Source organism: Myotis lucifugus, unplaced genomic scaffold (assembly GCF_000147115.1).
Source record: "Myotis lucifugus unplaced genomic scaffold, Myoluc2.0 scaffold_430, whole genome shotgun sequence".
Taxonomy (NCBI): domain Eukaryota; kingdom Metazoa; phylum Chordata; class Mammalia; order Chiroptera; family Vespertilionidae; genus Myotis; species Myotis lucifugus.
Window position 1 is genome coordinate 328694 of NW_005871478.1, and position 27208 is coordinate 355901.

General features: G+C 54.4%; 1 protein-coding gene and 1 non-coding gene across 2 annotated transcripts in view; one reads left to right on the top strand and one right to left on the bottom strand.

Annotated features, from left to right (window-relative positions):
• Nucleotides 1-872: 872 nt before the first annotated feature.
• The window catches only part of FER1L5 (fer-1 like family member 5), a 57470-nt gene continuing 31134 nt past the window's right edge, over nucleotides 873-27208 (bottom strand). The window contains exons 20-52 of the mRNA XM_014468111.2: nucleotides 17848-17972; nucleotides 16927-17027; nucleotides 16077-16254; nucleotides 15850-16005; nucleotides 14808-14939; nucleotides 13829-13992; nucleotides 13431-13545; nucleotides 12575-12677; nucleotides 11851-12014; nucleotides 11218-11737; nucleotides 11015-11092; nucleotides 9989-10170; nucleotides 9623-9814; nucleotides 9208-9294; nucleotides 8170-8316; nucleotides 7932-8094; nucleotides 7806-7828; nucleotides 7123-7173; nucleotides 6916-7017; nucleotides 6487-6606; nucleotides 5832-5993; nucleotides 5508-5599; nucleotides 4968-5138; nucleotides 4655-4803; nucleotides 4300-4439; nucleotides 3087-3175; nucleotides 2783-2878; nucleotides 2446-2587; nucleotides 2151-2250; nucleotides 1882-2075; nucleotides 1614-1723; nucleotides 1210-1357; nucleotides 873-1100 (exon numbers count right to left, since the gene is read on the bottom strand). Of these exons, the coding sequence (XP_014323597.1) occupies nucleotides 873-1100; nucleotides 1210-1357; nucleotides 1614-1723; nucleotides 1882-2075; nucleotides 2151-2250; nucleotides 2446-2587; nucleotides 2783-2878; nucleotides 3087-3175; nucleotides 4300-4439; nucleotides 4655-4803; nucleotides 4968-5138; nucleotides 5508-5599; nucleotides 5832-5993; nucleotides 6487-6606; nucleotides 6916-7017; nucleotides 7123-7173; nucleotides 7806-7828; nucleotides 7932-8094; nucleotides 8170-8316; nucleotides 9208-9294; nucleotides 9623-9814; nucleotides 9989-10170; nucleotides 11015-11092; nucleotides 11218-11737; nucleotides 11851-12014; nucleotides 12575-12677; nucleotides 13431-13545; nucleotides 13829-13992; nucleotides 14808-14939; nucleotides 15850-16005; nucleotides 16077-16254; nucleotides 16927-17027; nucleotides 17848-17972 (4724 nt within the window). The remainder of the gene's footprint in view (nucleotides 1101-1209; nucleotides 1358-1613; nucleotides 1724-1881; nucleotides 2076-2150; nucleotides 2251-2445; nucleotides 2588-2782; nucleotides 2879-3086; nucleotides 3176-4299; nucleotides 4440-4654; nucleotides 4804-4967; nucleotides 5139-5507; nucleotides 5600-5831; nucleotides 5994-6486; nucleotides 6607-6915; nucleotides 7018-7122; nucleotides 7174-7805; nucleotides 7829-7931; nucleotides 8095-8169; nucleotides 8317-9207; nucleotides 9295-9622; nucleotides 9815-9988; nucleotides 10171-11014; nucleotides 11093-11217; nucleotides 11738-11850; nucleotides 12015-12574; nucleotides 12678-13430; nucleotides 13546-13828; nucleotides 13993-14807; nucleotides 14940-15849; nucleotides 16006-16076; nucleotides 16255-16926; nucleotides 17028-17847; nucleotides 17973-27208) is intronic.
• On the top strand, nucleotides 26390-26498 carry LOC111823250. The gene has a single exon (XR_002826257.1). It is a non-coding gene; the product is annotated as a small nucleolar RNA SNORA15 (small nucleolar RNA).

Below are 27208 nucleotides of genomic sequence, written 5' to 3' on the forward strand. Positions count from 1 at the left end.
CGGGCTGGCTTATAGCCTTCCAGGTGCTTAATTAGGCATCACAGGCAGTAACACTCCCCTGCAGGTGGGATTAAGGTGGGATCTGCCTAACGCCTTCCCCACCACAGTAGAGCAGCTCCAAATTGCCAGGGGACCAGCTGATCGAGAGCTTGGCCTTAGGACCAGGTAGAACTGAAAAAGTAAATGGTTCTTTTGTCTTCTTTGAGGTCAAGGGGAGATTGGATAGGCCCCTGTGGTGGAGGACCTAGGTGGGCTCCTGGGGGGAAGCATGTGAGTGTGAATGCAGATTTGTGGGTTTTGTGTGATTTCAGCCTAGGTGCAGGGCCGCCTTCTGACTAGACATGGGGTGTTCTGTCCTAGCTCTTGTATTTTGTCCTGGAAACAAATGTTTGCCCCCGTAAATGGGGCTGGATATTGTACTGGCCACTGCATCGCAGGTGTGTCCTGGAGGAGGGTTCGTGGTGTGGCTCCAGTGGCTCACCCCACGGGGCCATTCTCTCCTCACTGCCACCCTTTCCCTCTGTTTCCCTCTGACTTCAGAGCCTCTTCATGTGGAAGAGACAGAAGATGGAGGTAGTGCCAAAGGCGACACTGCTTCCTGTCCCTGGGAGTCTTGTCCAAAAGGCTGGCCTTTCATATGGTCTTCAACACCCACCCCCCCCCCCCAAATTACAAAGTGGCTTTGTTACAAAGCTTGTTTATTTCAGTGGAAAATTACAGCTTTGCCTTTCTTGATGGAAGTGGTTTCTCAGCAGAATGGCCAGAATATCCCTAGCCCCTTGCTGTCCTAGAAGATAGAAATAAGAAATTAGCAAGAAGCTCTAGGTTAGGGCTGACAGTGGGCAAAGAAAAGCCAGGCAAACCTGGCCAAATTAGCCTTGTGGGGCTGGGAGTTCTGGAAAAATATGTCGCAGGTGATTCATGTGTTCCTGCAGGAGTTTCAGCTGACGGCCTGTTGTAGACTTTAGGGTAGGATGTGGGGTAGTGAGGTTGGAAGAGCTGTCCTTTCTGGTGTTCAGTGAATTGATGATATTGGTGAACATATCCTTAGGTGAAGTCAGCCGAAGCTCAGGTTTGATCCAGCTCATGGCCAAATAGCCCTAGAGGGAATAGGCAACAGTCAGCTGAAGATAGCAACCAGAGGCTCTCTCCAGAGGCAGCCCAAGAGCAACCAGTGCTTCTGTCCCTGTCCCCAGGGGCATCACTCACCGGAGCTGAGTACATGAAGCTGAACAGCATAAGCCCGATAATCAATATGATTGACATGATTATGATTTTAAAGCGGTAGCGTTTCCAGAAAACATAGCAGAAGTTTCTAATAGGTGACTGAAACCATGAGAGCAAGGTGTTGGTGCGCCTGTCCATGAGCGTTGAGTCCGAGAATGGAGGACAAAGGGGACCTTCAGATCAAGTTTTCCAAGGCAAAGACCTTTCTTTTTTAAAAAGCAACTTCTGCCCCATCTCCCCCTCTCCCCTTGGCTGTTCTCTCCTGAGTGTGACAGCATTGAGCTGAGGTGGTGGGAAGTAACTACCCCTCCACTTGTGGCTACTGGCCACCACCCTGGGTATACGGCCAGGCTCAGCAGCTCGGCTTTCTGAATAAGGAGCCTTACGGGGGAGGGTGGAGTGTAGGGTATTGGTTGGGCTCTGACTGGCCACGTCCTGCTGCCCTGATTAAGGCGTCCTCCTCGGACAGAATCTCCAGTGTCATCTTCACTTTACCCTAGAAACACCGCAAGGGGTGGGAGGCTGAGTTATGGTCGCAGGAACATCTTCCCAGGACCCACAAAGGGAGAGGGATTTAGGTACGGCCCCCAAGGATTTAGAGCCAGTGATGGGACACAGCAGTCCTGTGCAGTAGACACCTTCCCCAGTTCCTACCGACAAGCGCCACTTGCCGTCCTCGAGGACCTGGCAAGGCCACCAGCCGGTTGCAGTCTTCTTCTTAAAGAGGGAGAAGCGCTTGTTCTGGAGGAGGTGGGGCCACTTGGGGTCAGCATCCATCATCCTGATGGAGCACAGGCTTGGGTGCTGGGCCGGGAAGGGCATGTCAGACAGATCCAGCTCTAGGACCCCTGAACCAAGAGAGATGCAGTTGGCACAAAGGAGCTCCCTGTCCTGAGGTAATAGGCCCCAGGCCAGTAGCTCACCTAGGAAGTCATCAGTGGTGAAGATGTCATTGTCCCAGATCTGGATGATGAGCCGGGCCGGAAACTTCATCACCAGGGGGTCTAGGCTCCATATGTAGTTCTGAAGGATGGCAAAGGAGTGTGTCACCGCAACTCTCCTAGGAGAGTCCCCTTGGCCCTCTGAGGAGCCCACACCTAGCGTGATGGACTGTCCAGGAAGAGGGCTTCTGCCGAGACTTCATTCCAAGTGTTCTGGTACAACTGCAAGTCTCTGAAGGGAGGGGCAGGAAGAGAAGCCCACCTCCACGTTCATTACCTTCTCACTCAGGACGCACATTTGCTCAGCCACCAGGTAGTCCAAGGTGAAGATGAACCGCCAGTTGAAGATGCCCTCGCCAGTCAGGGATTGGTAGTGGATGTCTGTCTTCTGCATGTCCTTCTCTAGCCCGAATAGCCACCTGGGGTCAGAGTCCTCTCACCTGGGCTCATGTGCACTGTCCCCAGTCCTGAGCTGGAGCCTTTTGGGAAGGGCCGCCCAGTGGACACCAGGTGCAGTGGAAGTGGGGAGATGTCATCCCAGGACGAGGAGGACCCACAGAAAAGCTAGAACAGGACTTGGGGAGCTGTGCTGGAGCCCTACACCTCTGCCTCACCCTTTGACGTAGATGTCACTCATCTTCTCGTTACTCAAATTGACACTCTTCAGGTCCACGTGAGCAGTTTTCCAGATAATGCAGCGCAGCTCATACCTGCGGCCATGGCACCCTGAGGCTTTGCCAAGGACTCACTGCCCAGCAGCGGCCTGGGTGGCCACCCTCCATGCCCACACTCATGCTGCACTGGCGGGAAGGGAGTCCCAGGATTCCCAGCAGAGGAAAGATGCCAGCTGCTCAGTACTGGGAACCCTGGTGCCTGCCCCCAGGAAGTGCGGAGATAGGGAAGTGCGCCCACACTCACCTTGTAGGCTGCCTGGGCCTGATGTTGACTGGGGGGCCAGGAGGCCCCAGTTTCTTGGGGAAGATGTCCACCCACATTTGTATCTTTCCCTGGAGCAGAGATGGGTTAGCTGGCAGGGGTTCCTAGCCTGTCTTCTGTGCTGGTCTGGGGAGCCCTGTTCCAGGTTCTTAGGTCTGTGGAGGCCATGTTCCCAGCACTGAGAGGTGGGGTACAGTATCTGAGATGGAAAGACTTTAGACAGAAAGTCAGGCAACTGCCCACCAGCTTCCCCCTTTTCCTTTTTTTTTTGGCCTGGAGAAGATGCAGTCAGGTTGGTAGGTATGATGACTTTAAGGCTGATGGTCATGGGGCTGGGACGTCTCTTGTAACGAGTCTGGAGGGTTAATGCCATTTAGCAGGTGATGCTAGAAGCTTCTAGAAAGCTCCAGAATGGTGTTGGGCTTTTATTTATTAGCCAGCTTAGTGACCCTGAGTCAGAGTAATCTAGATTGCCAGGCCAGATTTCCAGATTGTTTTAGGATGTGCAACCACAGCCCGAGGGTATGAAGCTATCACAAAGCACAGAGGTCTAAGAGGGATGACACTGGTGGGGAAAAGGAAGAGGTGAAACTGCCAACACTGGAAGAAAGATAAACATATTCTTTCAAGCTGTCTGACCTCATTTTTATTTTTTTGAAGTTGACCTAATTTTTTCTTTTGTTTTGAAAACAGGTTTAGTGAGAATGCTTTTTTAAAAATGCTAAGTAGAGAACTTTGTCTAGAATGTGGTATCAGCTTGAGAAATGTAGAGTGAAGGGAGCCATTCTGGTGGCTAGAGGGTGGATGGTAATAAGGCCCTTGAGATTTTTATTCCTTCTGCTCTGGGTTCCTGCAACTAGTAGCCAAACCAGATGTGTGATGTTTGCACATCAAACCTGGTGCTGCTGCCCTGCCCTCCCTCAGGAGAGACTGAGGCAGGGTTGGCCTTGGCTGCCAGGGCGCCTCAGCACGTCCTACTGTGGACGCACAGCCTCCGTGTCCTGTACATGACTCTTCCAGCTCTAACCCTCTCCGTTCTAAGTGGCATCACTGGAACTTCTTGCTTACTAACGTGCGGGCGTGCATGTCTTCTGCCCCAGCGCATCTTTGAAAGCCCAGCTTCTCCTTTCCCTCCTGGGCTGTGTCCTAGATGGGTGTGCCCCTGTCTCCCACTCCAGACCCTCCGGCCTCATACCTGGTCAATGCCTGGCTGGCTGCTGCTGTACAGCATGCGGGTCTCTAGGTGCTCGGGTACCAGCCCCTGGGCGTGCAGGAGGTACAGTGCAAGGCGCTCCTTTTTGGGGCCCAAGTAACGAGCAGTAGGGGGCTGGGGCTCTAGATTGAAAGGGACAGGAGGGGATCCTGAGGTCAGTAGTCTTCCCTTCTCCCAGGTAGGCCCCCACCTTCCTCATGCCCAGCCTGAATGGTAGCCATAGTTGCCCTCTGCAGGAGGAAGGAGAAAGATGTGCCCTCTGGCTGCTCTTCCATCCTGGAGCCTCCCTGGTTTCTGAGGCCTGGGCCTGTGCTTTCTGGCCACATGCAGTGCTCACCAAAGCGCTGCAGCTTGAATTTTTTCCCATTGTAAAAAACAGAGTCACCATCAGGGTTGAACAGAGGTGGAAGCAATCCTTTGCGCTTGGCATGGTGTTCCAGGAGGAAGCTTGGGGGCACCTGATCCCGCCACCTAAAGGGTCCTGACCTGTGGGGATGTGTGGGAGGAAAAGGTGTGGGGCCTGGACAGCTTTCGGCTGCAGGATGACAGTAGTGGAGGCAGGGAGAGACAGGTTCAGGCCCTGGTTCCCAGCTATGGGCTCCCTCCTCCACCTTCTCTATGCCCTGGCCTTTGGTCAGGCCCGCTCTTACAGGCAGTATGATTGGGAGAGCCCACAGCGAGCTCCAAAGCCAGACAGAAGTCGGTTTTCGAGGTCGATGACTGTGGTGCCAATCTTATCATCAGGTGAAAACAGGTCAAAGTCATACAGCTCAATCTCTAGGTCCTTCTCCAGGGGGATGGTGCAGCTCAGTTCAAACATCCTGGTGGGATGGCGTTGGAGACCACAGAGACCGAGACCATGTTACCTACATGCTTCCCCTCTAGCATCTCTGCCCCTCAGAGCCCGGATGGCTGTTGTCTGCTAATAACCATCACCATGTATGGCAGGAAACAAGTGTTGATAGGCCTGTGGGTGGGACCTGGCTCCTCCCTTCCCAAAGGGCATGTGAGGATAGAACTGGGCCACCCACCCGTTCATCTCCCATCTGGTGAGCACCTTTAGTGTGTAAGACTCCATGATAGGAATTGGGCGGCTAGAGGGGAATGCAAGTTCTTTACTTCTGGGCTTTCTCCTGGCGCTGCATGGGTGGGAGTGGAGGAGTGGGGTTGGGCAAGTTGGGGCAGCTCACGTGCCAAAGATGGGATTCAGGGTGTTAGGCTGGTACATGTCTCGGTTGCCAAGTTTTGTCTTTCCCAGTTTCAGGATCACATAAGGGTCACACTGGGGGTTAGGCACAAGTGAGGGAAGGACAGGAAATGGAGAGTCAGGCCAGGGGGGCAGGAGCGGGGCAGAAATGAGCCCCTTGCACCAGACAGAGCTTGTGGGGAGAGGGCAGTCTGGGTGGTAGCAGCCTGAGGGAGCTCTAGGACATGGGCTTTAGGCAGGTGTGGACGGTGTCAGGGCTGGGTGGGGCCCTGGAAGATGGGCACTGCAGGTTTGGGCTGCTCATTACCAGGCCATTGTAGTCTTGGGGCTGCAGGTTGATTGCTCGTACCACGTACACCCGCACCAGGCATTGCTGAGGGAAGTCCTCTTTATGAGGCCAAACCAAGAACTGGCGGGGGGGCTGGGGGGCTCCTGGGTTCTCAGGAAAGGGGTAGACACGGAAAAGGCCCTGTGTGTGTTTTGGGGAGATTAGTGTTGGCAGCCGGCTCTATAGAACCCTCTAAGAGGTGCCCTGGCTGAGCTTAGAAGAGTGAGCATGTAAGGGTAGTAGGGACAAAGGTCATGTGGTCGGGGAGAGGCAGGCACAGCAGAGATGCTGTACAGGGACCACTTGTGTTTAGGAGGCACTGGGCAAAGGAATTGTGCTCGCCAGTCTCTGCTGATGTGAACTCCCAGTTCCCATCTCAGCCCCATCCCTTCAGGTCTGAACTTCTCTAAAGCTCCTGGGCCTTGGGAAAGTGCATAGGCCAGAGCCGGGATGAGACAGACCGTACCCTTCTGAACCCTGCATAGGTCAGTCTGCTTCCCCACTTCCGAAATGGTTTTCAAGCCCTCCCTGCCCCATCCTACAAAGAGCATATAGAGCCAGGGCTTTTATTAGAGTCTTCTGTGGACAGATGGGCATGAAGAGAAGGGGCAGCTAAGCCGGGCTAGACACCCACCTTGAACTCTCCGACCACAGGGCTGTCTGACTTGGGCTGTTCCTGGTAGAGTTTGAAGGTCTGGCAGAAGTCCTGCAGGCCTTGGAAGGCTGGCACAGCCTCCAGCTCACAGTCATACACCTGCAGGAGGGTGCGTGGGACCCAGGCTGCTGGGGAGCAGGCCCGGGCTTGACCAGAGGGCCTTTCCTGGGATCGGGGGTTGAGGGACCACCAGCTGCCAGGTCTTGTCCCCAAGTGTCTGCCCACTCAGCCGTCCCAGGGCAGCCTTGGTCCCTGAACGGGTGAGGCTGGTAGCGGTGTGGCCTGGAGTGGGGTGGCAATGAGGAAACCCCCCCACACCGTGGTTCCCAGAGGAATCAGGGCTAGGTCTGCTGGCTGCCCAGCAGGTTTTATTCCACCTCGGCAGTCTCCCTCCTGGGGCTTCCAGACCTCCAGGGTGTGGTAGTCTTTGTCCTTGTACTTCAGGGACTTGCCGTCCCCTGTGGCCCAGAACAGCTTGCTCCACCAGTCCACCTCATACTCGTCTTCATCCTGAGGAAGAGGGGCAGCTGGCCTTCCTCTGCCCAGGCTCGAACTCCCCTGCCTCCCAAGCTACCTGGGATTGCTCCTGGTTCCCCTGGGCTGAGCCCACATCACCTCGGCTTTGCTGGACTTGAAGCAGAACTTTTCAACGAGGTCATCTAGGAGCTGGGAAAGGAGAGGGGGTGAGTCGGGCAGAGCCGGGCACCCCACAGCCCACCCACCACCTGCCTCCTGAGAGGAGTGGGTGGAGGTCAGGGCTGACCGCACACAGGTCTTTCATTCTGAGGTCGTCAGACGTGGGACTGGGGCAAGGAGGAGGGTGCGCCCAGTTCCTATTCTCATTGCCCACAGCTTCAGATTGAACCTGAAGGGCTCAGAACAGCAGGACCTCAAGGCCCACCCCAGATCTACTGCCTCAGAGTCTGCTTTTGCACCAGAGGTCCCAAGGATTCCTGTGCGTTCAGGTGACAAGCGCTGCTCTAGAGCAGTGGTTCTGAACCCCGAGAGCATCGTAATCACGGTCGTAATCACGGGGGGGGGGCGGGCCGGATCTTGACAAAAATGCTGACCCTGCGCCCTGCCCCCAGCAATTCTGATGGAGTTGGTCAGTGGCCTGGCTCAGAATTTTTTAAAACTCACGGGCAATTCAAATATGCAGTCCAGGTGAGACTCACTGTTTTAGAATTGTCGTGTACTGTTAGCCTCCCCAGGGGCGCAGGTAGCAGAGCCCCTCAGGGACAAGGGCTGGGTTCTGGAAATGGTGTGGGAGAAGGTAGGGCCTCAAGCCCATCACTTACCTGGTGCTTGTTCACTGACAACTCTGTGGAGAAAGCAATCGTGCATCTCAGGAGGCGGGAGGTCCCTGTCCCTCCCTGTGCCTGCTTATTGGTGAGGCCTGGGAAGGGCTAGGAGTAAGGACGTACTTGGAAGCCGTGGGGGCACGTAGTCCGAGGCCCAGGGGTCACAGAAGTAGGGCTGCAGGGAGTCAATGTTGGCCTGGCCCACCAGGGTCTGCTGGCCGAAGTCCTTATTGTCCACCACCTTCAATACGAGGGGCAGCGCGTAGGCCTCCTCCGTGGGCATGTACTGCAGCCCAGAGAGCGGCACTGTGAGACCTCGCTTGAGGAGTGGGCTGCCCAGCCCTTGCCCGGGCCTTCTTACCAGTGTGAGGAAGAGGACCGACTGGGCAAAGTTGGGGTTGGTCTGGAAGTCCCTGATGGGCTCTGTCTGCCGGGCCTCTTCCCAGCACTCCACCAGCAGCTGGGGGGAACGCACCTGATTCATGTTCCGGAGCCCCCAGGCCAGGACCTGCCAGAGAGGGAGGGACGACAGCACCTCTGGGGGGGTGGGGGGTCTGTGCTGGCAGTGATGGTGCATCAGGGAGTACGCAGGGCCAGGGGGTCAGTGCTTGTCCTCAGCCTGGATACTCCTCCCTCCTGAGGGAGGGGCCCTCTGGCCACTGTGACTGTCCTTCACTGCCCTCCACTGCCCTTAGGCATTGTCCTTCCCTGTCTGGCCTCCCATCAGTTCTCTGAGGAAGAAGCTCCTGAGGCCCCCACAAGCAGGGGGTACCCAGATTTCTCAGGTTTCCTAATGTCAGCTACTCATTGCTGACTTGTCTTCCATAGAGCGCCATGCCATTCAGTGGCCCACACCCTGTGATTGCCCTCAACTGGCAGACACTGAGCCCCCAGGAGATGCCCATGCCCCTCCTGGTCAGGCCCTCCTCAGGACCAGCCTGGGCCTCACCTGGGGGGAGAATCCAGTGCCCGCAGGCCTGACCATCTTTTGCTCGTTGCCAGGTTTGTGGCAGTTGCATAGGTTCCCACGTGGGGATTTCCATGCTACTCTCAAAGAAAGGAGACTCGTCTGGCCTTGGAGTCAGGGCCTGGCCCAATTCTGGTCTCCACTGGGCCCATGTCACTGTCTCTCAAAGCCCCATTTCCTTCTCTGAGAGCAGCCCTGCCACGGGGCAGCACGCGGCTCAGATGCCACCACCGGTAGGAGTCCCCTGTCTACTCCCTGCAGCAAGTGTGCAATAAAATAATTAAACATGTCCTCTCAGAGCTGCTGTTCATTCTCTCATCTCCCTCCATCTCAGCTTTGGGTCTGGGGGTCAGGACCACCCCAGGAGGGTCAGCAGAGCTCCACGTTCCCTGCCCACCCCCCCCCCAACCTCCCCACCCCAACCATCATCACCTCCACCGCCATTTTCCTTAGCGTGGGCTGCATGCTCTTGGGGAGTGTGAAGACCCCGTTCTTCCAGGGAACACTTAAGATTGGCAGCTTCCTTCTGAGACTCTGAAGGGATGAGGTGAGAGAGCAGGGAGCACAAGGCCCCACTGGGCTGTTCCTACTGTTCTCCATCCACAACTCGAGCAGGTCCCTGAGAGAGCTCAACTGAGGTGGCCCCCAAGCCCATGGGCAGATGGTGGCTGGAGAGCTAGGTTAGGGGGGCAGGCTGGCTGGGTTCCCCAGGCCCTGAGTTCTGGTTCCAGGCCCCAGGCCCCAGGCCTTTCTGAGGGGGTTGGGCGGGGGGTAGGTGGAGTCAGGGACCACTGGCTGTGGGAACATGTCGCAGGGGCATGAGGCAAGGTGGGGCACTGAGTACTACACCTCCCAGCAGGGCCCTCTGTCCCAGTACCTCAGTCTCAAGGATCAGCTCACAGGAAGCCAAGATCTCGCCCTCTTCCTCCCCCAACTCTTTTGCAAAGGGATGCCACCTCATGGGGGGCAAGACCCGATGTTGGACATCCAGCCAGACCACTGGGGGCCACATGCTCCGTCCCCGGAAGCTCTCCTTGCCCTAGAGGGAGATAATTTGCAGAACAAGGTGCCAAGCTAGCGGATTCTGGCTCCTGGCTCCTCCCCTGGGATCCCCATGAGTCTAGGGAAAGGGCTAACAGGTATGTGTACACGATGCCCTGCGAGCCAGGCCCATTGGAGCACGTTCTCCTCTGCCCGGCCCAGTCCGCCGTACCCGCGAGTCCCGCTGCCACAGTTCCAGCACCACGAGCGGCGGGCTCTCCCTGGTGTCGTGAGGGCTCTCGTACAGGAGGAGATGCTGGAAGATGAGCGTCTGGGCCCACGTGGGGGCTGCAGAGCTCCTCAGGGTTTGGGTGCACTGGCTATGGTTCAAGAAGACCAACCGGACGAAGGGCTCTGGAGGGTGGGGGAGAGGGGCGAGTCTCACTGTTGAGCTGAGTGAAGCTCTCCTCTCCGGCCGCCACTGGACCACCTGTCAGGGCCCCAACCCTAGGGCGTCTCCCAGGGAGGCCCAGGCGGGGCAGCCCCACCACTGCCCGCTGTGCTGAAGCCACCTCAGTGTAAGCCGCAGAGCAAAGGGACAGATAGGCAGAGGCCAAGGGTCACTGGTCCCACCCACATCTGTTTCACACTGCTATGGTTGAGGCTGGGTGGCACAGAGGAGGAGGGCCAGTGGCTCCTCCGGAGGAGCTCTGAGGACCAGGCTACACGTGGCTGCCTTTTCACAGCACTGGCGAGTGGCCTTGGCATCGGGGAGGATCAAATAGCCTCTCAACACAGGTGCCGGTGCCCAGTGGACACTGCCCGGCTCAGCCCTCCTCCAGCAACCTGGCTCCCTACACAGCCACCAGCAGGACAGGGCAGAGCACTGACCCACCTGGAACCTTCCAGAAATCGCCACCCCTCCTCCCTACCCCTCATCTGTCCAGCTCCAGGGACACGTGAATTTTCCAAATGGTCACTTCTCTTTTGCTTTCATGAACTCCTCCCTGTTCAAGGCCAGCTAAGTGGTCCCCTGAGGTGATGCCTCCCCAACTCCCCTCTTAGTTCCACAGCACTGGGGACACACCTCAACAACAGCCTTGCCTTGTATTCCTTGTTTTTGTGTCTTTTCCCCAAACCAGGGCCATGAGCTGCTGGGAATTGGGGGGTGGTCTGCATATTGGTCACCCTCTTCCTTTGCCATATTTTTTATCCTGGGCCCCTGGGGAGCTGGGGGAGAAGAGGTGCTGCCACCTACCCTGGAATGTCTGGATCTGGTTGCCCATCAGGTTCCGGGCCTGGTAGATGTAGCAGAAAAGCTGGTAGTAGTGGGGCTCTGGGTAAGAGAGGAGTGGACTCTGTCACCTGCCCCCAGGACTCCACCCCAGCCCTCCCCTCTCCCTGCCCTCAGATACGGGGCCTCAGAGACCACCCAGGCACGGCTCTCAGAGAAGTGCTCACTGTTGAAGACGCAGTAGATGAAAGGCAGGTGGGGCGGCGGCAGGGTGTCCTCCGGGGCAGGCTTCCAGGAGCCCCTGAGCGTTCTGCTGAGACCCCGTGACGGCGGCCTGTTCTCTTCCTGCCTTTTCTGATCCTTCCCCTGCCCACCACAGTCTCCCTGAGGCTCCTGGGTGCCCATCCCCAGGTCCCCCTTTTGCCCTTCTGGGCTCCACCCTCCAAAGCCTGACAATGTGGCTCCAGGACGCAGACTCCCCACCCTTGAGCTGTCAGTGCCCCAGCCTAGAGCATCTGCTGCTGCCACGTCTCCCTGGGCCCAGGCTCCAGGGGCTGGGGGCTGGGAGGAGGTGCCCGGCCCTCTGAGCTTTACCAAGGATCCCTCCAGGAGGAATATGGGTGCGATGCCCTTGTCCTTGTTGGGGGCCAGCCTGCGGTGCCAGCAGCGGCGGCGGAACCGGCTCTGGGGCTGAGGGTTCAGGTGGAACTTGGAGCCCATGGTGCCGTATTCCCAGCCCTCCTCCTCCTGGGTTGGGCCAGGGTGGTCCTGCAGGGAGGACAGCCGGGACAGCCTCCTGCATGGCCCGGGGTGGACCCTGCCAGCGGTCTTGCCATGTTCCCGCCCAGGTGGCCCCTCACCAGCTGCAGGAAGGACAGCGTCTCCTGCTCCAGGTTCAGCTTCCCGTGGTTCCGGCAGCGCACACGTGCCCAGCGCCGCCGGCGGCAGGAGTAGTAGGTCTTTTCCACTGAGTTCCAGACCTGAGGTAGGCCGGAGGGCTGGATCCCCACGCCGTACTCCCAGCCTGCAGGAGCAGGGCCGTGGCGTGGGTGCCCAGGTCCCACAGGCTGGGAGGCTGGGAGGAGCCTGAGAGCTGGGCCCCAGAAGACAGGCTACAGGGGCAGCACTGCCCTCATGTCCAGGTCTCTCTGGCCCTGGAAGGTGTGGTCACACTGTGTCACCTCGGTGGCCTGGGCCCAGCTGCCCATCTCACAGATGAGGAAGGTGAGGCTCAGATGTCATGTGACCCATACAAGGTCCCACGGCTCATGAGTGGCAGGGTTTGGGTCTTGAGCCCAGGTCTTCAGACTTCCTGCTGAGGGCACCTCCCTGCAGCCCCCGGGGGGAACCCCGGCTCCAGAGCCAGATCCCTGCTCAGGCACTGAGAGGTGCATCCCACCTGCCCTGTCTCAGAACTGGGCCCAGGTCTGTGGGGAGGGTCAAGCCCTGCTCTCCGGAGGCTGGGGACCCCCAGGAATTCAGGCCCATCCCACCCGGGAGCTTGGCTGTTTTCAGGCTGTGGGCAGTGTCGGACCCTGGCAGCTCCAGGCCCTCCTGCCCGCGGCCTGTGAGCAGAGGACTGACCCTCATTGTCCACCGCGTGGTTCAGCTCCACAGTCCAGTTCTTCTTTACGTGCCAGCCTTGGGGGCACTTCACATTCTCCCGCGCCTCCACAGGCTGTCCGTTCTGCGGGTGGAGAGGCGGCGGGCTGAGGGGTGTCTGAGCCAGGGGCCGCCTTCACTCACCAGCCCGCACATTTGCTCGACCTGGAGCAGACGGCACTTGCTACGTCTAAAGCCACTCACAGTCACTGAATATGCCTTTACCGACTCGCCTTTTCAAACTATAAATAAACGTATTTTTAAAAGGAAACTTTATATGTCCACTCTCAGTGGAAAATCAGCATCACTCCCCATAAATAGGAAATAACCATGGAAATGACTGAAAGCAAACTTGAGCGTGGCTGCCACCTGGATGCTGCCGCCGGCCCCAGCCCAGCGGCCGCCTGCCCAGGGGAGCCCAGCGTGAGGGGTAGACCGTCCTGTCCTGTGCAGCAGTCGCCGGCCTCCCGGGGCCGCTTACATTGAAATTAATGAAGTGAAACAAAACTCAGTGCAGTTCGTTCCCCTCACAACGCCATGTTGCAAGTCCTCAATACCCACACGTGGACAGCGCAGATATAGACCGTTCCCATCGTCACAGCAGGTTCTGCTGGACAGCAAGTTCTGCTGAGACCAGCCCCAGCCCCCGCCTCTCCTCCCCCTGAGGAGGCCGTCTCATTGGAGCCATCATCAGTGCTGGCCCAGGGCCCACACAGAGGGGGACGGGCTCAGATAGCCACCCCTGGTCTAGCGCTCTTCCCACTTGGACAACCCAGCTCCCGAGGTGGCCATCTGGTCGCACTGCCCCCGCGCCCCGAGGTGGTTTCGCCCTGCTCACCACGTCGGTGTTGGGGGTGGCTGCCGGCACCCAGGCCCCCGCGAGGTCCCGCTGCTGGTTCTCGTACACCTCCTCCAGCACCTGGCTCTTGTTGATGTCTGTGTCTAGGAGGAGTCTGGGGGCAGCGACACCTTGAGTTCCCAACACATCTCCCCAAACTCCCAGACCCCTGGGGTCCTCCTCTGCTGGCCGAGTGCTCCCTCCTGTGAACCCCACCTGCTCGGCAAGGCTGGGCAGTGGGCGGGCTTGCAGGGCAGTGTGGTGGGCAGGGCTTCTGCCTGGGCACCCCAACCCTAGGGCCGGGCTCCAGTGGCTGTGTGCCTGCCTGTCTAGGCTGCTGCTGACCGGCCTCCCGGAAGAAAGAAGTGTTGGCTCCAGGCCCTGCACCCAAGACTTACCTCCTCTGAGGCTCCACCGTCCACTTCCCCTCCCAGTGCCATCCCAAGGGCTCCTTGAAGTCCTCCTTGGGGAGAGCCTTGTGCCCCAGGACGTCAGAGAAGTTGGGGCACTGGTACAGCCCCTGCTGCCCCCACTGGTCTTTGTACTTGGCCTGGTTCTCATACTGGGGATGGGAGTGGAGGGAAGGCTGTCAGTATCTGCTGCCTCCCCAGCACACAGTGGGACCGCAGAGACCCTGGTGGTGCCTGCAATGGGGCCTGTCTGCCTTGTCACTGCTGACCCCAGCGGCCCTCCTGCTCCACTATTTGCCTCCTCTTTGCAACCTCGGGGCCTTTCTTGCAGGTTCCCCTGCTGGGTGTGTGGGATCCCCATCTCAGCATCTCCAAGCCTACAAAGGAGCTGGTTACGCATATTATATGCCCACCTGCTACACACAACTTAGGGACCATGAAATGTGTTTACTTCAGTAAATTACAAAGCCTGAAACTCTAAACCCACTTCCCTTCTGCTTTCACAGCTTAGCCTAAGCCCTGCTCACCCACCCCCTGGGTTCATTGCCCTGTGGGAAAGCGCCCCGTTTCTTGTCCCTCTAACAGTGCCAGGCCTCCCTCTCCCTGAGACCACCAGCCTGGCCTGAAGGACCCAGCTGGGGGGTGCGGGGCCCCAGGCTGCCCGGCTGGTGATGGACAGGCCCCTGCAAGCCGGGGCCTCACTCACTCACATGCTCTGAACTAACAGGGATAAACTCCCCATAAATCTCCACTAGGGAGAGAGTGACCGGCCCCAGGGGACCACTCAGCGACCACATGCCTGTGGCTTGTGAACCACGGACCCCAGCGGGCAGTGTCTGCGGTCGATCTGCTGCCTTTCTCCATCAGACCCCCTTCAGAATCCAATTCTCTGGGAACGTTTTCTCGGTGCCGGGCCATTGCAGTTCCCCCACTTCTGTCCCCCTCGCCCCCCACCCCGGCCGCTCACCGTCTCCGCGTACACGACCACCTGGCCCTCTCGGAGCAGCTGCAGGTCCCAGCTGTCTGTGACGTTGCCCAGCCACATGCAGACCCGGAGATGGGCCGGGAGCGAGTCCTTCCGCCCTTCGCCCTCTGGGTGCTGAGTCAGCGGCAGGTCAAGCCCACAGGGTGTGGGTCCCCCGGGGGCAGGGGTGCAGGTGAGGGAGGGGCACACACCTGCTCCTTCACCCTGAGCCCCGGGAGCAGGGGCCCCACACTGAGCCGAGCTAGCCGATGGTTGTACATATGACCCCACGCTAGGGGGGCTGAGGGGAGAGGGGCAGTGCTGCCAGGAAGAAGCAGGGATGCTGGTGACATTGACAGTGGTCCTAGCGATCCAGCGAGCGGTACAGCCAGGGATCAAGTGTCAGTGCTTCTTGCAGGATGAGAAGGACTCAGAGGGCACAAGAGGGGCCTCGAGATGGCAGGAGGGCAGAGGGCAGGCAGGTGTCGGGGAGCCCAGTGTGGCCTGACTGTTGAGAGGATGGGGTCTGAGAGGACGGAGGAGGAGGGGTGACTGGGGTCAGGCCAGGGAGGTTGGACCTTCTCTAGGACGCAGTGGAAAGCCAGGTACGTGTCCCCACCTGCCTCCGGGGCTGGGGGCGGGCTGGAAGCAGGGGCTGTGGTCAGGGTGGTGGTAGCCTTATTTATGGCTTATATCTGATACGATGGGCTGGTGCCCAAACCTTATAGTCATTGCATATTTTGGGCTGCGCCCAACTGTGGTCCAGGGGAGAGAGAACGAGGAGGAGCTAAGTGTGGTGTGAAGATGACGGAGGAGGCAATCAGGGGACATTGTTGGGTCATGGACTGGACGTCAGCCTCATGCTGATGGGCTTTCCTTCCTCTGGAAACTTCCACCCCATTCACCTGATAAAGGGCCTGGGAGCAGGCAGGGGCAGGCCGGAGGGGAGGCTCATGGGACCCCCAGAGCTCAGGGAGTCTCCCTGGGGTGCTCCTGGCCTCCCCCCACCAGGACCGGAGCTGCCCAAGGACTCCCACTTGCGCACCTGCAGGAGCAGCGTCTGTGTCTTCCCGCAGAACTTGCCGCAGTGCAGAGGCCCCGTCGGGGAGAACAGGACGCTGTGGGCGGGCACCTGTGCGTAGGCCACTCTCTGCTCCTTGGCCATCAGCCAGATCACCACGTCCGGGATGCTCACCTGGGGCTGCCGCAGCAGGAGAGTTAGGCCCGCGCACCGGCTCCGCGCCTGCTCCCGGCCAGGGGCCCAGTGCCCACCTCGGGGAGCACGGCGTTGAGACGGTATAGCCAGCCCTCCACGGTGGCCACCATGTCCCTAGGCTGGACTTCCTTGGCCTTTTGGGCCAGTTCCTTGAGGAGGAGGTTACGGAGCTGCCACCTCTTCCCGTCCAGTTCCGTGGCTTTCGGCTGATGGGTCATGCAGGGCAGAGGGCGCCTGTGGCCAGGACCAGGAAGGAGAGGGCTGGGCCATGCGTGGCCTCTGGCCCTGTTTGAGGCCAACGTGCCCTTCCTGGACTCGAGATCCTGCCCAGCCCCTGCTGGCCTGACGCAGGGAGCCCTTCCCACCCCTCCTGAGAAGCCTGCTCAGCGCAGGCCTGGTCCCCAGTTTCTCACACCCCACCCCCACCCGCCCTCCCAGTCCCTGCAGGAGCCAGGCCTATGCTCACACCTCTTGGAGAGGGGTGTGAGGCAACCAAACCCTGAGGTGTAGCAGTGGGAATCCAAGTAGGGTGCGGAGCAGGCAGGGGCCTTACAAGGAATCTTCTGGAATAGTCAGAGCCCTGAAGAAGGCATGTGGAGAGGAGCAGCAGGGGGAAGGTGTGGGGCCGGGCCGGGCAGGGCTTGTCTGGAAACACTGAGAGGCTTGGTTTGGTGGGAGCACGAGGTGTGGAGTGGGGACAGCAGGGACAATGCTCAGGGCGGGGGCGGGGGAGGTGGGGAAGGACAGGGCCATTTTCTGCAAGGCCTGATGGGAGAGGAGAAGCTGCTCTGTTGTTTGGGTCTCAAGCCAGGGAGAGATCTGGGGAGGTGGGGTCAGGGTGGGGAAGGGCGCCATTGCCATGGCGGGGGGTGGGGGGGCCGCTCCGATGTGGCGCCCTGCTCCTACTTGCAGTCCTCCACCAGGTCCCTCAGCAGTTTCCTCCACTGGGGGAGCAGGGCGGGGTCCCTCGGGTTCCGCATAGATTTCAGGGTGTCCAGATTGGCTTTCTGCCCAGTAGGAGGAAAAGAGCAGGTGAGCATGGGGCACCCAGGCAGCTGCAGGGCTGACTCGCCCGACATTTTCAGTCATGACTTGGGAACCTGTGAGGGGCAACCTGGGGACACCAGTCCAAAGCCGTCACAGGCCCTTGCGGGGTTAGGGCCCCACGCACCCTTCCCACTCCCCCACAGGAGAAGGGGGAGCAGGAAGGAGCCAGGGTAGGCGGGCCGAGGAGGGGCACCGGTCCCGATGCTGGGCTTCCCTTCCCATGTGCGAGAACGTCCTATCTGAGGAGGAGGCACCACCTGGCTCTCCTGTCTAAAACTGCAGTGGCTTCTTTCTTAACAGACACCTAAGACCTTTGGTGATCTGACCTCTCCCAGCTTTTCTGGCCTTATTCGCACTCACCTCCATGCCCCCACCACCCTCGACCTTCACATCCCCATGCTGTGCACATTGTTCCCTTCTCTAACCCCCCACCCATGCCCCCTGCAAACTCCTCATTCTTGAGGGCTCTGCTCAAATGTCACCTCCTTTTCGAACACGTCCTCCCTATCGGCTCTTCACCTCCCCTCCCCCGCCCAGTCTCTGCCCCGTGGCCGGTGCCTGCGCATCCTCCGAAGCCCTGGCTGCACCTCCCCGAGGCCGGGCAGCGGCTGTGTTGACTCATCTTGGTGTCTTCAGAGCCCAGCCCCTGTCGGGCACTTCCATCTCACTCCGTGTGGAGGGCAGGCGTGAGCCAAGGGACCGGTTTCCTCCGACTGTGACTCACTGTCCCAAATCTCCCCTCGGTGACAGGTCCTCCCTGCACCCAGCCAGCACACTCACCAGGCGGTCCCGAGTGAAGTGCAGAAGGTTGAGGCAGTCCGTGCGGAAGCTGATGTCCTCCCAGTAGGAGGTCAGGGCCACCACCGGCTTGGTGTTATACCAGGGCACGTAGTTGTAGATGTTCCCTGAGACACAGGGGTGGGGGGGGGGCGGTGTCTGAGTGCCTCTGGGGGTCTCCTCTCAGTGTGTCCCTCAGAGGACCTTCACTGAGCGACTTCATCCCTCCAGGATGCCATCTGCTAAGAATTCTAACTGGAGCCCTCCCACCAGAGGCTGGGCCGCCTGATCGAGTACTCATCATGCTCGGTGTGTCACGCAGCCTTCAAAGCCCCCAGTGAGCAGGCGGGACAACCCAGGCTATGGCTGGGAAGTAGTGTGCCTAAAGTGGCACCACCAGGCGGGCATAATGCAGGTGTCTAGCTGCACAGCCCCATGCCCTTAACTTCAAGCGAGATACTGAGGCCAGAGGCATGACTGGAGGCAGGTCTACCTCTGGGTGGCCTGAAGAGCAGGGGGGAGTGGGCCCTGGGCTCAGGAGAAGACCCAGGGTTTGGCTGGGATGGGCAGACATCTTGCCAGTGTGGAGGAGGGGGTCGGGGCAAGCATGGATTAAACCCACGATGATTGGGTTCCTGGCGATGTTTCTTATTGAACGGAGGGAGGAACCTAGATGAAACGTTAGGGATCTTTTTCTGAGGTGTGTTGTTGACGCAAAAGGAAGAAAACCACAGAAGCCAAAAATAAAGCAGAATGTCTGAGGCAAGTAGAAGCAGGCTGGCTCCTGCCCTCTGAGTTTCTGGCAAATCTTGGAGAACTTGCACTTCTATTTGGCAACTGCCCGAGCCCAGGGGTCAGGAGAGAAAGCCTAGCGCTGCCACGGTGGGCAGTCCAGCGGGAGACTCCATGTGGTGTGGGTTGAATTGTGTCCCCTGCAAAGGTATGTCGAAGTCCTAACCTCTAGCACCTCAGAATGTGACCTTATTTGGAAAGAGGGTCATTCATTGCCGCTGTAATTAGTTAAGATGAGGTCATACTGCAGTGGGCTCAGTCCTTAACCCAATATGACTGGTGTCTTTATAAGAGGAGGAGAGACCGAAAGAGATGGTGGCCTTTTGAAGACACAGAGACAGAGGGAGACGGAGGCAGACAGAGGGAGAGAGGGAGTGCTGTGTCTACAAACCACGGCACACCGAACGTGCAGGCAGCCACCAGAAGCTGGGAGAGGGCCTGGCACCTGCCCCTCGGGCCCATCAGAGGGAACCGCTCCTGCCTACACCTTGGTTTCAGATGTCTAGCTTCCAGGACTGTGGTGCTTGGTCATGGCAGCCCTAGCAAAGTAATACGCCACGCAAAGCTGGCGCTTCAAAACCTAATCCCTCAGTCAATGAAAAATAACCCCCACACAGAAGAACATGGTGAGGAAACATACCTGTCTCCAGCCTGGCTCTGGGGCGAGGGGACAGGGAAATTTCCCCCAAATTTGTTACCACAAACGGGCCCTCCTGCAGGCTGCATTCTGCATTCAGGTCACCTGCAGGGTCTGCACAAAATTTAAAATGGTCTCCGGTTGGCAGGGCCCCCAAGTAACCGGAGGGAAAAAAGACAAACCTCCTCAGGGGCATGAAACTTTAGCCAAGTCCCAAAGGGTTCCACAAGTAAAGTTCCAAGAAAATGAGCAGCTGAGAACCGGCGCACGCTCTCTGACCCAGCAGCTCGGCTCCTTGGTGCACACCCAACCGCGAGGCACACGTGGCATTATCAAAAGACAGAAAAACGTTCATCAAGCGCCATTCGTCATAGCCCCGAATTGGAAACCACTGAACTCTCCCTCGGAAGTAGAAGGACAAATAAATGATGGTATATTTGCACAAAGGAACACCACACAGCAATGAGAATGAGCTGTGACTACTCCCAGCAACATCTGGGTCTGTGAATGAATTTCACAAACAAAATAATGGGCAAAAGGTGCCAGACACATAAGAATACATCCTATATGATTTCTTTGATATAAAGTTAAAAACCAGACAAAACGAACTGGAGGCTGGGCGAGTGATTGCCCTTGGCGGGTGGGGAGTCCAGGGGCCTCTGGGATGTCAGGACTCTTTCACGGTCTGGATGTCGTGACAGGGGCACGTCTGCCTTGGCAACCGCCTGAGCCCAGGGGTCAGGAGAGAAAGCCTAGCGCTGCCAGTGTCCTAGCGCTGGACACCTCGGTTGGTGTACTTTTCCACAGACATGTTATACTCACATACAAAGTTTACTTAAGAATTTAAAAAATAGTGGGGGACAACGAAGACAAAATAAATACGTAAAATGCAGTGTGTCAAACTCTGTGGAAGAAGAGTGGAGAGGAGGACAGGAGCTGCCAAAAAGTGGTCAATCAAATGGCCGCCTAAAGCCTTTTCTAGAAGCCCTAGAAGAAATGTAGAATGCAGCCCAGAGATATGACAAATATGGGAGAGAGATTAAAAATATGAAGAATAAAATGGGAACTTCCACAGATGGTAGAGTGAATTCGAGAAGGAGATTACAAGAGACAAGGGGAGGGGGTCATTTTCAAAGGAAAGTATCATATAATTTTTCAAAATTGTTGGAAGGAATCAGCTTTAGACTCTGGCACTGAGGGGATGATCAGGATGATAAACAAGCAGAGATCCCAGGCTGGGGTTGTCAGATAGGAGCATGAAGACACAAACGGCAATTTTCTTCTTCTACTCTTGGATGGCGTACAAAAGCAACAAGGAGAAGGAAAATAACTCCATTTTCAGCAAAACAAGGAGACAGATATAATCTTCAGACTCAAAATACACCCGAGGACTGCCAAAAGCAACTGTGATTGCCCCAGGAGCCCCAAGGGGTGAGGCCCAGCAGAAGTCACCTGCGGAGACCTGAGGACCAAGACAGACAGCAGGGAGCCCAGCCTGACAGAGCAGAGAGCAGAAAGTGCCAGCAAAAACACACTCCCAGAAGGAACTAGGGAGTCAGATGAGGAAATGGGAGCCAGCAAAACTCAGAAAACAAGTACAAGGAAAACAAAAGCATCACAGAAAGGAAGCCGAGTAGAAAAAGCAGCCCCGGGGAGAGCAGACCTTGCAGATAATGCGGTCAGAAACATAGAAACCAGAAAAGTGGCCAAAGGAAACGGAAAGCGTCAAGAAGGACTGGGGAGAAAAGGACAGACAGACACAGAAGAAAACCAAGAGCTGCGGAACCGAACGGGGCCCCTGAGTAGGAAACCTAAACAATAGAACATTGGGGGAAGGAGAGTCTTTTTAACAGATGGTGCTGGGGAAAATGCAAAGGAATTCAAAATGGATCACAGTGCTAAATGTAAGACTAAAACTGTAAAACTTTTAGAAGAAAAAAGAGGAGGAAACCTACATGACCTTGGGTTAGGCAAACAATTCTTGGATTGGATATGACACCATAAAAGAAAAAAAAAATGGACTTCTTCCAAATGAAATGTTTGCACATCAAAAGGCACCATTAAGAAAATGAAAAGTGCCCTGGCCAGGTAGCTAGCTCAGTTGGTTAGAGCATCGTCCGGATGTGTGAAGGTTGCGGGTTCGTTCCGTGGTCAGGGCACATACAAGAATCAACCAATGAATGCATAAAAATCTGCAAACAGTTCATGTGGATGAGAATTAACTGCTGACTGCCTAATGAAGTTATAAACCTGAAAAAAAAAGTCACAGACTGTTTGCAAGTAATATATATGATAAAAGACTTGTATCCAGAATATATAAAGAACTCTTACAACTTAATAATAAGAAGACAAACAGCCCAATTTAAAAATGGGCAAAAGATGCCCTCACCTATTTGGCTCAAGTGGATAGAGCATCGGCCTGCAGACTGAAGGGTGGCGGGTTCTATTCTGGTCAAGGGCACATACCTCGGTTGCAGGGTCAATCCCTGGAATATGGGAGGCAACCAATTGATGTCTCTCTCTCTCTCACATCAATGTTTCGCTCTCTAGCTCTCCTCCTCCCTTCCACTCTCTCTGCAAATCAATGAAGAAAATATCCTCAAGTGAGGATTAACAATAAAAATAAATAAATAAATAAAGGCAAAAGATTTGTGTAGGCATATCACCAAAGAAGATATATGAATGGTTAAAGAGTACACAGAAAGATGCTTAGCATCGTTAGTTATTAGAAAAATGCAAATTAAAAGCACAAGATACATGCCCACTATAATAAATATTATAAAAATAAATAATAACAAACTGGTGAGGATGTAGAGAGACTGGGACCATTATACGCTGCTGGGGGAATGGAAAATGGTGCAGGCCCTCAGAAAATTTTGTCAGTTTTTTAAAAAACCATTCCATTTCTAAGTATCCATCCAAGAGAAATGAAAGCCTGTGTCCACACAAAGACTTTACGCAAATGTTCATAGCAGCTTCATTCATAATAGACAAGAATAGAGAAGTAGAAACGATATTCATCAAGTGATAAGTGGCCTAACAAGTGATGAGTGGTACATATGTGCAATGGAACACTATTTGGCAATATAAAGGAATGGAGTGCTGATAGATGCTACACCAGGGATAAACCTCAAGACATTATGTCAAGTGACAGAAGTGAAAGACCACATATTGTGTGATTCCTTTCTATGAAATGCCCAGGGAAAGTAAACACACAGACAGAAGTAGAGTCCTAATTGTATGGGCCTAGGGATGGGAAGGGGAAAATGACTACACAAGAAATCTTTGGGTGATAGAAATGTTCTAAAACTCGGCATGGTGATGGCTGGTAAATTTACTATAAATCATTGTAAATTTACTAAAATCTGTAAATTTACTAAAATCATTGAATTGTACAAAACAAGTGAATTTTAGTAATTTAAATTTTACACTAAATGCATTACTAACAGCAACAAAAGGAAGACTTGACTCCACATATTGAAAGAATACACCATGTACCAGGGAAAACTGACCTAGAAGGATCAACACTCAGACATATCCTAGTGATGTTATTGAACTTACAAGATAGAGAATCTTTGGGATGAAAAGATAAAGAGATTATAGAAAAAATATATCAGAAAGAGAAAAAGTATGAGTTATGAAACTTTAAGAAACCACAAATCTAGAAGAAAACGTAAGAGAGTTCCTTAATAAATCTGGAGTGGGAAAGACCTTTCTAATTATGATTCAAATGCCAGAGCCATAAAAGAAATAAATTTAGTACATGTGAGGGGAGAGGAAGGCAGGGAAAAGTAGGGGAAGGTAGGGGAGAGGAGGGGAAAGAAGGAGAGGACAATACTATCTGCCCTTCTACTATCTGGCAAGGGAGTCTGGGAAATGTAGTTTGCAGGTGTCCAGCCCCTAAGATACAGAATGAGGAAGGGTAAGAATGAAGCTTGATAAGGACTTGCACAAGAATGTTCATAGCAGCTTTATTCATAATGCTTTAAAAATTGAAACAATCCAAATGTCCATGAAGAGGTAAATGGAATAAATAAACTGTCATATTCCTAGAATGGAATATTATCAGAAATAAAAGGAACAGCCCAACTGGTGTGGTTTAGTGCTTGAGTGTTGACCTATGAACCAGGTGGTCATGGTTCGATTCCCAGTCAGGGCACATGCCAGTTGCAGGCTTGATCCCCAGTAGGGGGTGTTCAGGAGGCAGCCAATCAATGATTCCCTCTCATCATTGATGTTTCTCTCTCTCCCTCTCCCTTCCTCTCTAAAATCAATAAAAACACTTTTTTTTAAAAAAAGGAACAAAATAGTGATATATGCAACAACACAGATGAATATCTAAAATCCTAGCTAAACCAAAGAAGTCATAAAGTATGCTATGTACAACTTCATTTGTAAGTTGTAGAATAAACAAAATCCTATATAATAAAAGAGAAACATGCAAATTAACCGTCCCTCTGCTACAATGAAGCGAAGCCCACAAGCCATGCCCACCAGCCAATCAGTAGCGAGTATGCAAATTAACCCAACTAAGATGGCAGCAGCCACAGAGCTGGAGCAAGCAGGAGGCTTGGGTTGCCCCCGGTTATGAAGGAAGCCAAGCTTTCTGCCTGCCCTGGCCGGCCCTGGGCTATGCTCAAGGCTACAAAGTTTCAATTATAGAAGATAAATAAATCCCAGATACCTGCTTCCAGCTGGCCGTGGCCACGGAGCTGGAGTGAGCAGGAGGCTTGGGTTACCCCTGGCGATGGAGGAAGCCAAGCTTCCCGCCTGCCCTGGCCAGACCTGGGCTCTGCTCAAGGCTACAAAGTTTCAATTATAGAAGTTAATAAATCCCAGGGAAAAAAAAAGAAAAAAAGGAGAGGCTGGGAGCTTCGGTTGCCAGGGGTGTGTGGCCATCCTGAAAATGGCCCTCAGCCCCTCACCCAGGCTGGCCACACCCCCATGGGGTGAAGGTCCCTGCTGGGGGGCTTGGCCAGCCTGCAAACAGCCATCAGCCCCTCACCCAGGCTGGCCAGGCACCCCAGTGGGGACCCCCACCCTGAAGGGGGGGGTGGCCAGCCTGAAAATAGCCCTCAGCCCCTCACCCAGGCTGGCCAGGCACCCCAGCAGGACCCCCACCCTGATCCAGGACACCCTTCAGGGCAAACCAGCCGGCCCCCACCCATGCACCAGGCCTCTATCCTATATAATAACAGGGTAATATGCAAATTGACCCTAACAGCAGAATGACTGGGAATGACTGGTCACCATGACACACACTGACCACCAGGGGTCAGACGCTCAATGCAGGAGCTGCCCCCTGGTGGTCAGTGCGCTCCCACAGGGGGAGCTCTGCTCAGCCACAAGCCAGGCTGACAGCTGCCAATGCAGCGGTGGTGGCAGGAGACTCTCCCGCCTCCTCAGCAGCGCTAAGGATGTCCGACTGCAGCTTAGGCCTGCTCCCCACTGGCAAGTGGACATCCCCCGAGGGCTCCCGGGCTGCCAGAGGGATGTCTGACTGCCAGCTTAGGCCCGCTTCCCTGGGGAGCCAGCAGGTGGACATCCCCCGAGGGGTCCCAGACTGTGAGAGGGCACAGGCCGGGCTGAAGGACCCCCCCCCCCTGAGTGCACACATTTTTGTGCACCGGGCCTCTAGGGAATCTATATTGATAGCCATCACAACACTGATTGCCCCCCAGGGTAGGGAGACTGACTGAGAAGGGGAATATGACAGCTTTCTGGGGTGATTTATTTTTCTACCCATAGTAGTTATACAGGTGTATGTGTGTGAAATTCCATTTAACTATACACTTAAAATCTTATTGTTTGTAAATAATACCTCAATAAAGAAATAGTCACCGTTAAGAGAATGAAAAGCCCAAACTTAGAGAATTATATTTATGGCACACACATCTGACAAAAGGTTGTTCCCAGAAAAAATAATATACAAGTCAATAAGAAAAATACAGTCAAATAGAATAATGGATAAAAGGTATATAGGCTTTTACAGATGAGGAAGAACAAATGTTTGTAAATATGTGAAAAGATGCTCAGCCTTCATTTGTAATCAGGAAAATGAAAATCAAGATCTTATAAGATACCATTTTACATCCACCAGATTACTTGGGGTGGTGAACACACAATACAATATACAGATGATGTATTATACCATTGTACACCTGAAACCTATATAATTTTATTAACCAATGTCACCCCAATAAATTCAATTATAACATACATTCACTAGATTGGCAAAAAATTTAAACTAGGCAACATCAAGTACTGGTGAGAATGCATAGTAGTAGGAATTCTCATACCACACTGATGAAAGCGTAATTTGTTATAATTACTTTTGCTTTAAATTTCTCTTCCACTCCTGGGTTTGTAATTTAGAGGAAGTCTCGGTCTTGTGACCAGGAGACATGTATAAGAATGTTTATAACAAAATTATTATAGTAGAAAAAAAGATACAACCTAAATGTGTACACATACCACATAATTAGAGATGACTTCTATCAAACTTATAGGGAAGGTTATAATCATACAGCAGGGTATATACAGAAATAAACATTAACTTCAGCTATGAATACCAATATAAAATATTAATATTGAGCAGAAGGTGCAAAAACAGATGAATTCAGATTGAAAAGTTGCACTGATATAAACTGAAACAATAGTATGCTCTTTAGGGCTGCACACATAAGTGATTAAACATTTTTTTAAAGCAGGAGTGTGGCCCTGGCTGGTGTGGCTCAGTTGGTTGGGCATTGTCCAGTGCACTAAAAGGGTGCAGACTTGATCCTTGGGGGCATGCAGGAGGCAGCTAACCAATGTTTCTCTCTCACATCAACTTTTGTTGTTGTTGTTCTTCTCTCCCTTTCCCTTCCTCTCTCTCTAAAAATCAATAATTAATAAAAAATATTTTTTAAAAAGCAGGGGTGTCACTATCACAAGAGTCAGGATCGTGGTTATTTCTTGGGTAAATGAATCTTGGAAGAATACATGGGAGGCCTTCTAAGAGGCTAACAATTTTCTCTCTTTTAATCTCAGTGCGAGCTGGTGGGTACTACTTTTATTCTTCTTTACACTATATATGCACTTATATACTTTTTATAATTTAAAAACAAGTAGAAGGCACGGCTGAATACTGTGTTCTTTTTACCAGTAGCTTACACAGCCAGACACCACACAAAAGTAAAATCTTTCTTTTAAAATGGGTATGATGGGACAAGCAAAATTACAACTAAACCACAGAACCACCATCATTCAGAACTGCCTGAAATCTGGCTGAACGAAAGTCCTATAACTAGAGAATTAAAGAAGCCACTCTGAGACTGGTAGGAGAGGTGGAGGCACAGAACAGGTTGGTCCGACACGCACGGGTGGTGGTTTTTTAATCGGGAGGGATTCCTTGGCTGTGGTGGTCCCCTGTGAGGAGCAAGAGGTCCCAGCCCCACACCAGACCCCTCAGCCCAAAGTTCCATAAAGAAATACCTATAACTTTAGGCTGTAAAAGCCAGCGGTGCCGAACCGGTTTGGCTCAGTGGATAGAGTGTCGGCCTGCAGACTGAAGGGTCCCAGGTTCGATTCTGGTCAAGGGCATGTACCTTGGTTGCGGGTACATCCCCAGTAGGGGGCGTGCAGGAGGCAGCTGATCGATCTCTCTCATCAATGTTTCTAGCTCTCTGTCCCTCTCCCTTCTCTGTGAAAAATCAATAAAATATTAAAAGAAAAAAAAAAGGAAAAAAAAAAAAAAGCCAGCGGGGATTGTGGCTGAGTGACATGGAGGGTTGCTGGAGTCCCAGGCAGTTCCTCTTAAAGGGCCCACACACGGACTTACTCAGACCCACTCCCTATGAGCTCTAGCGCTGGGGCAGCAGCTTGAAAGGATCCAGGGACATACAGCGAGAACTAGTCTGGCATCAGGGCAGAACTGGAGGGGCAGCTTTCTCC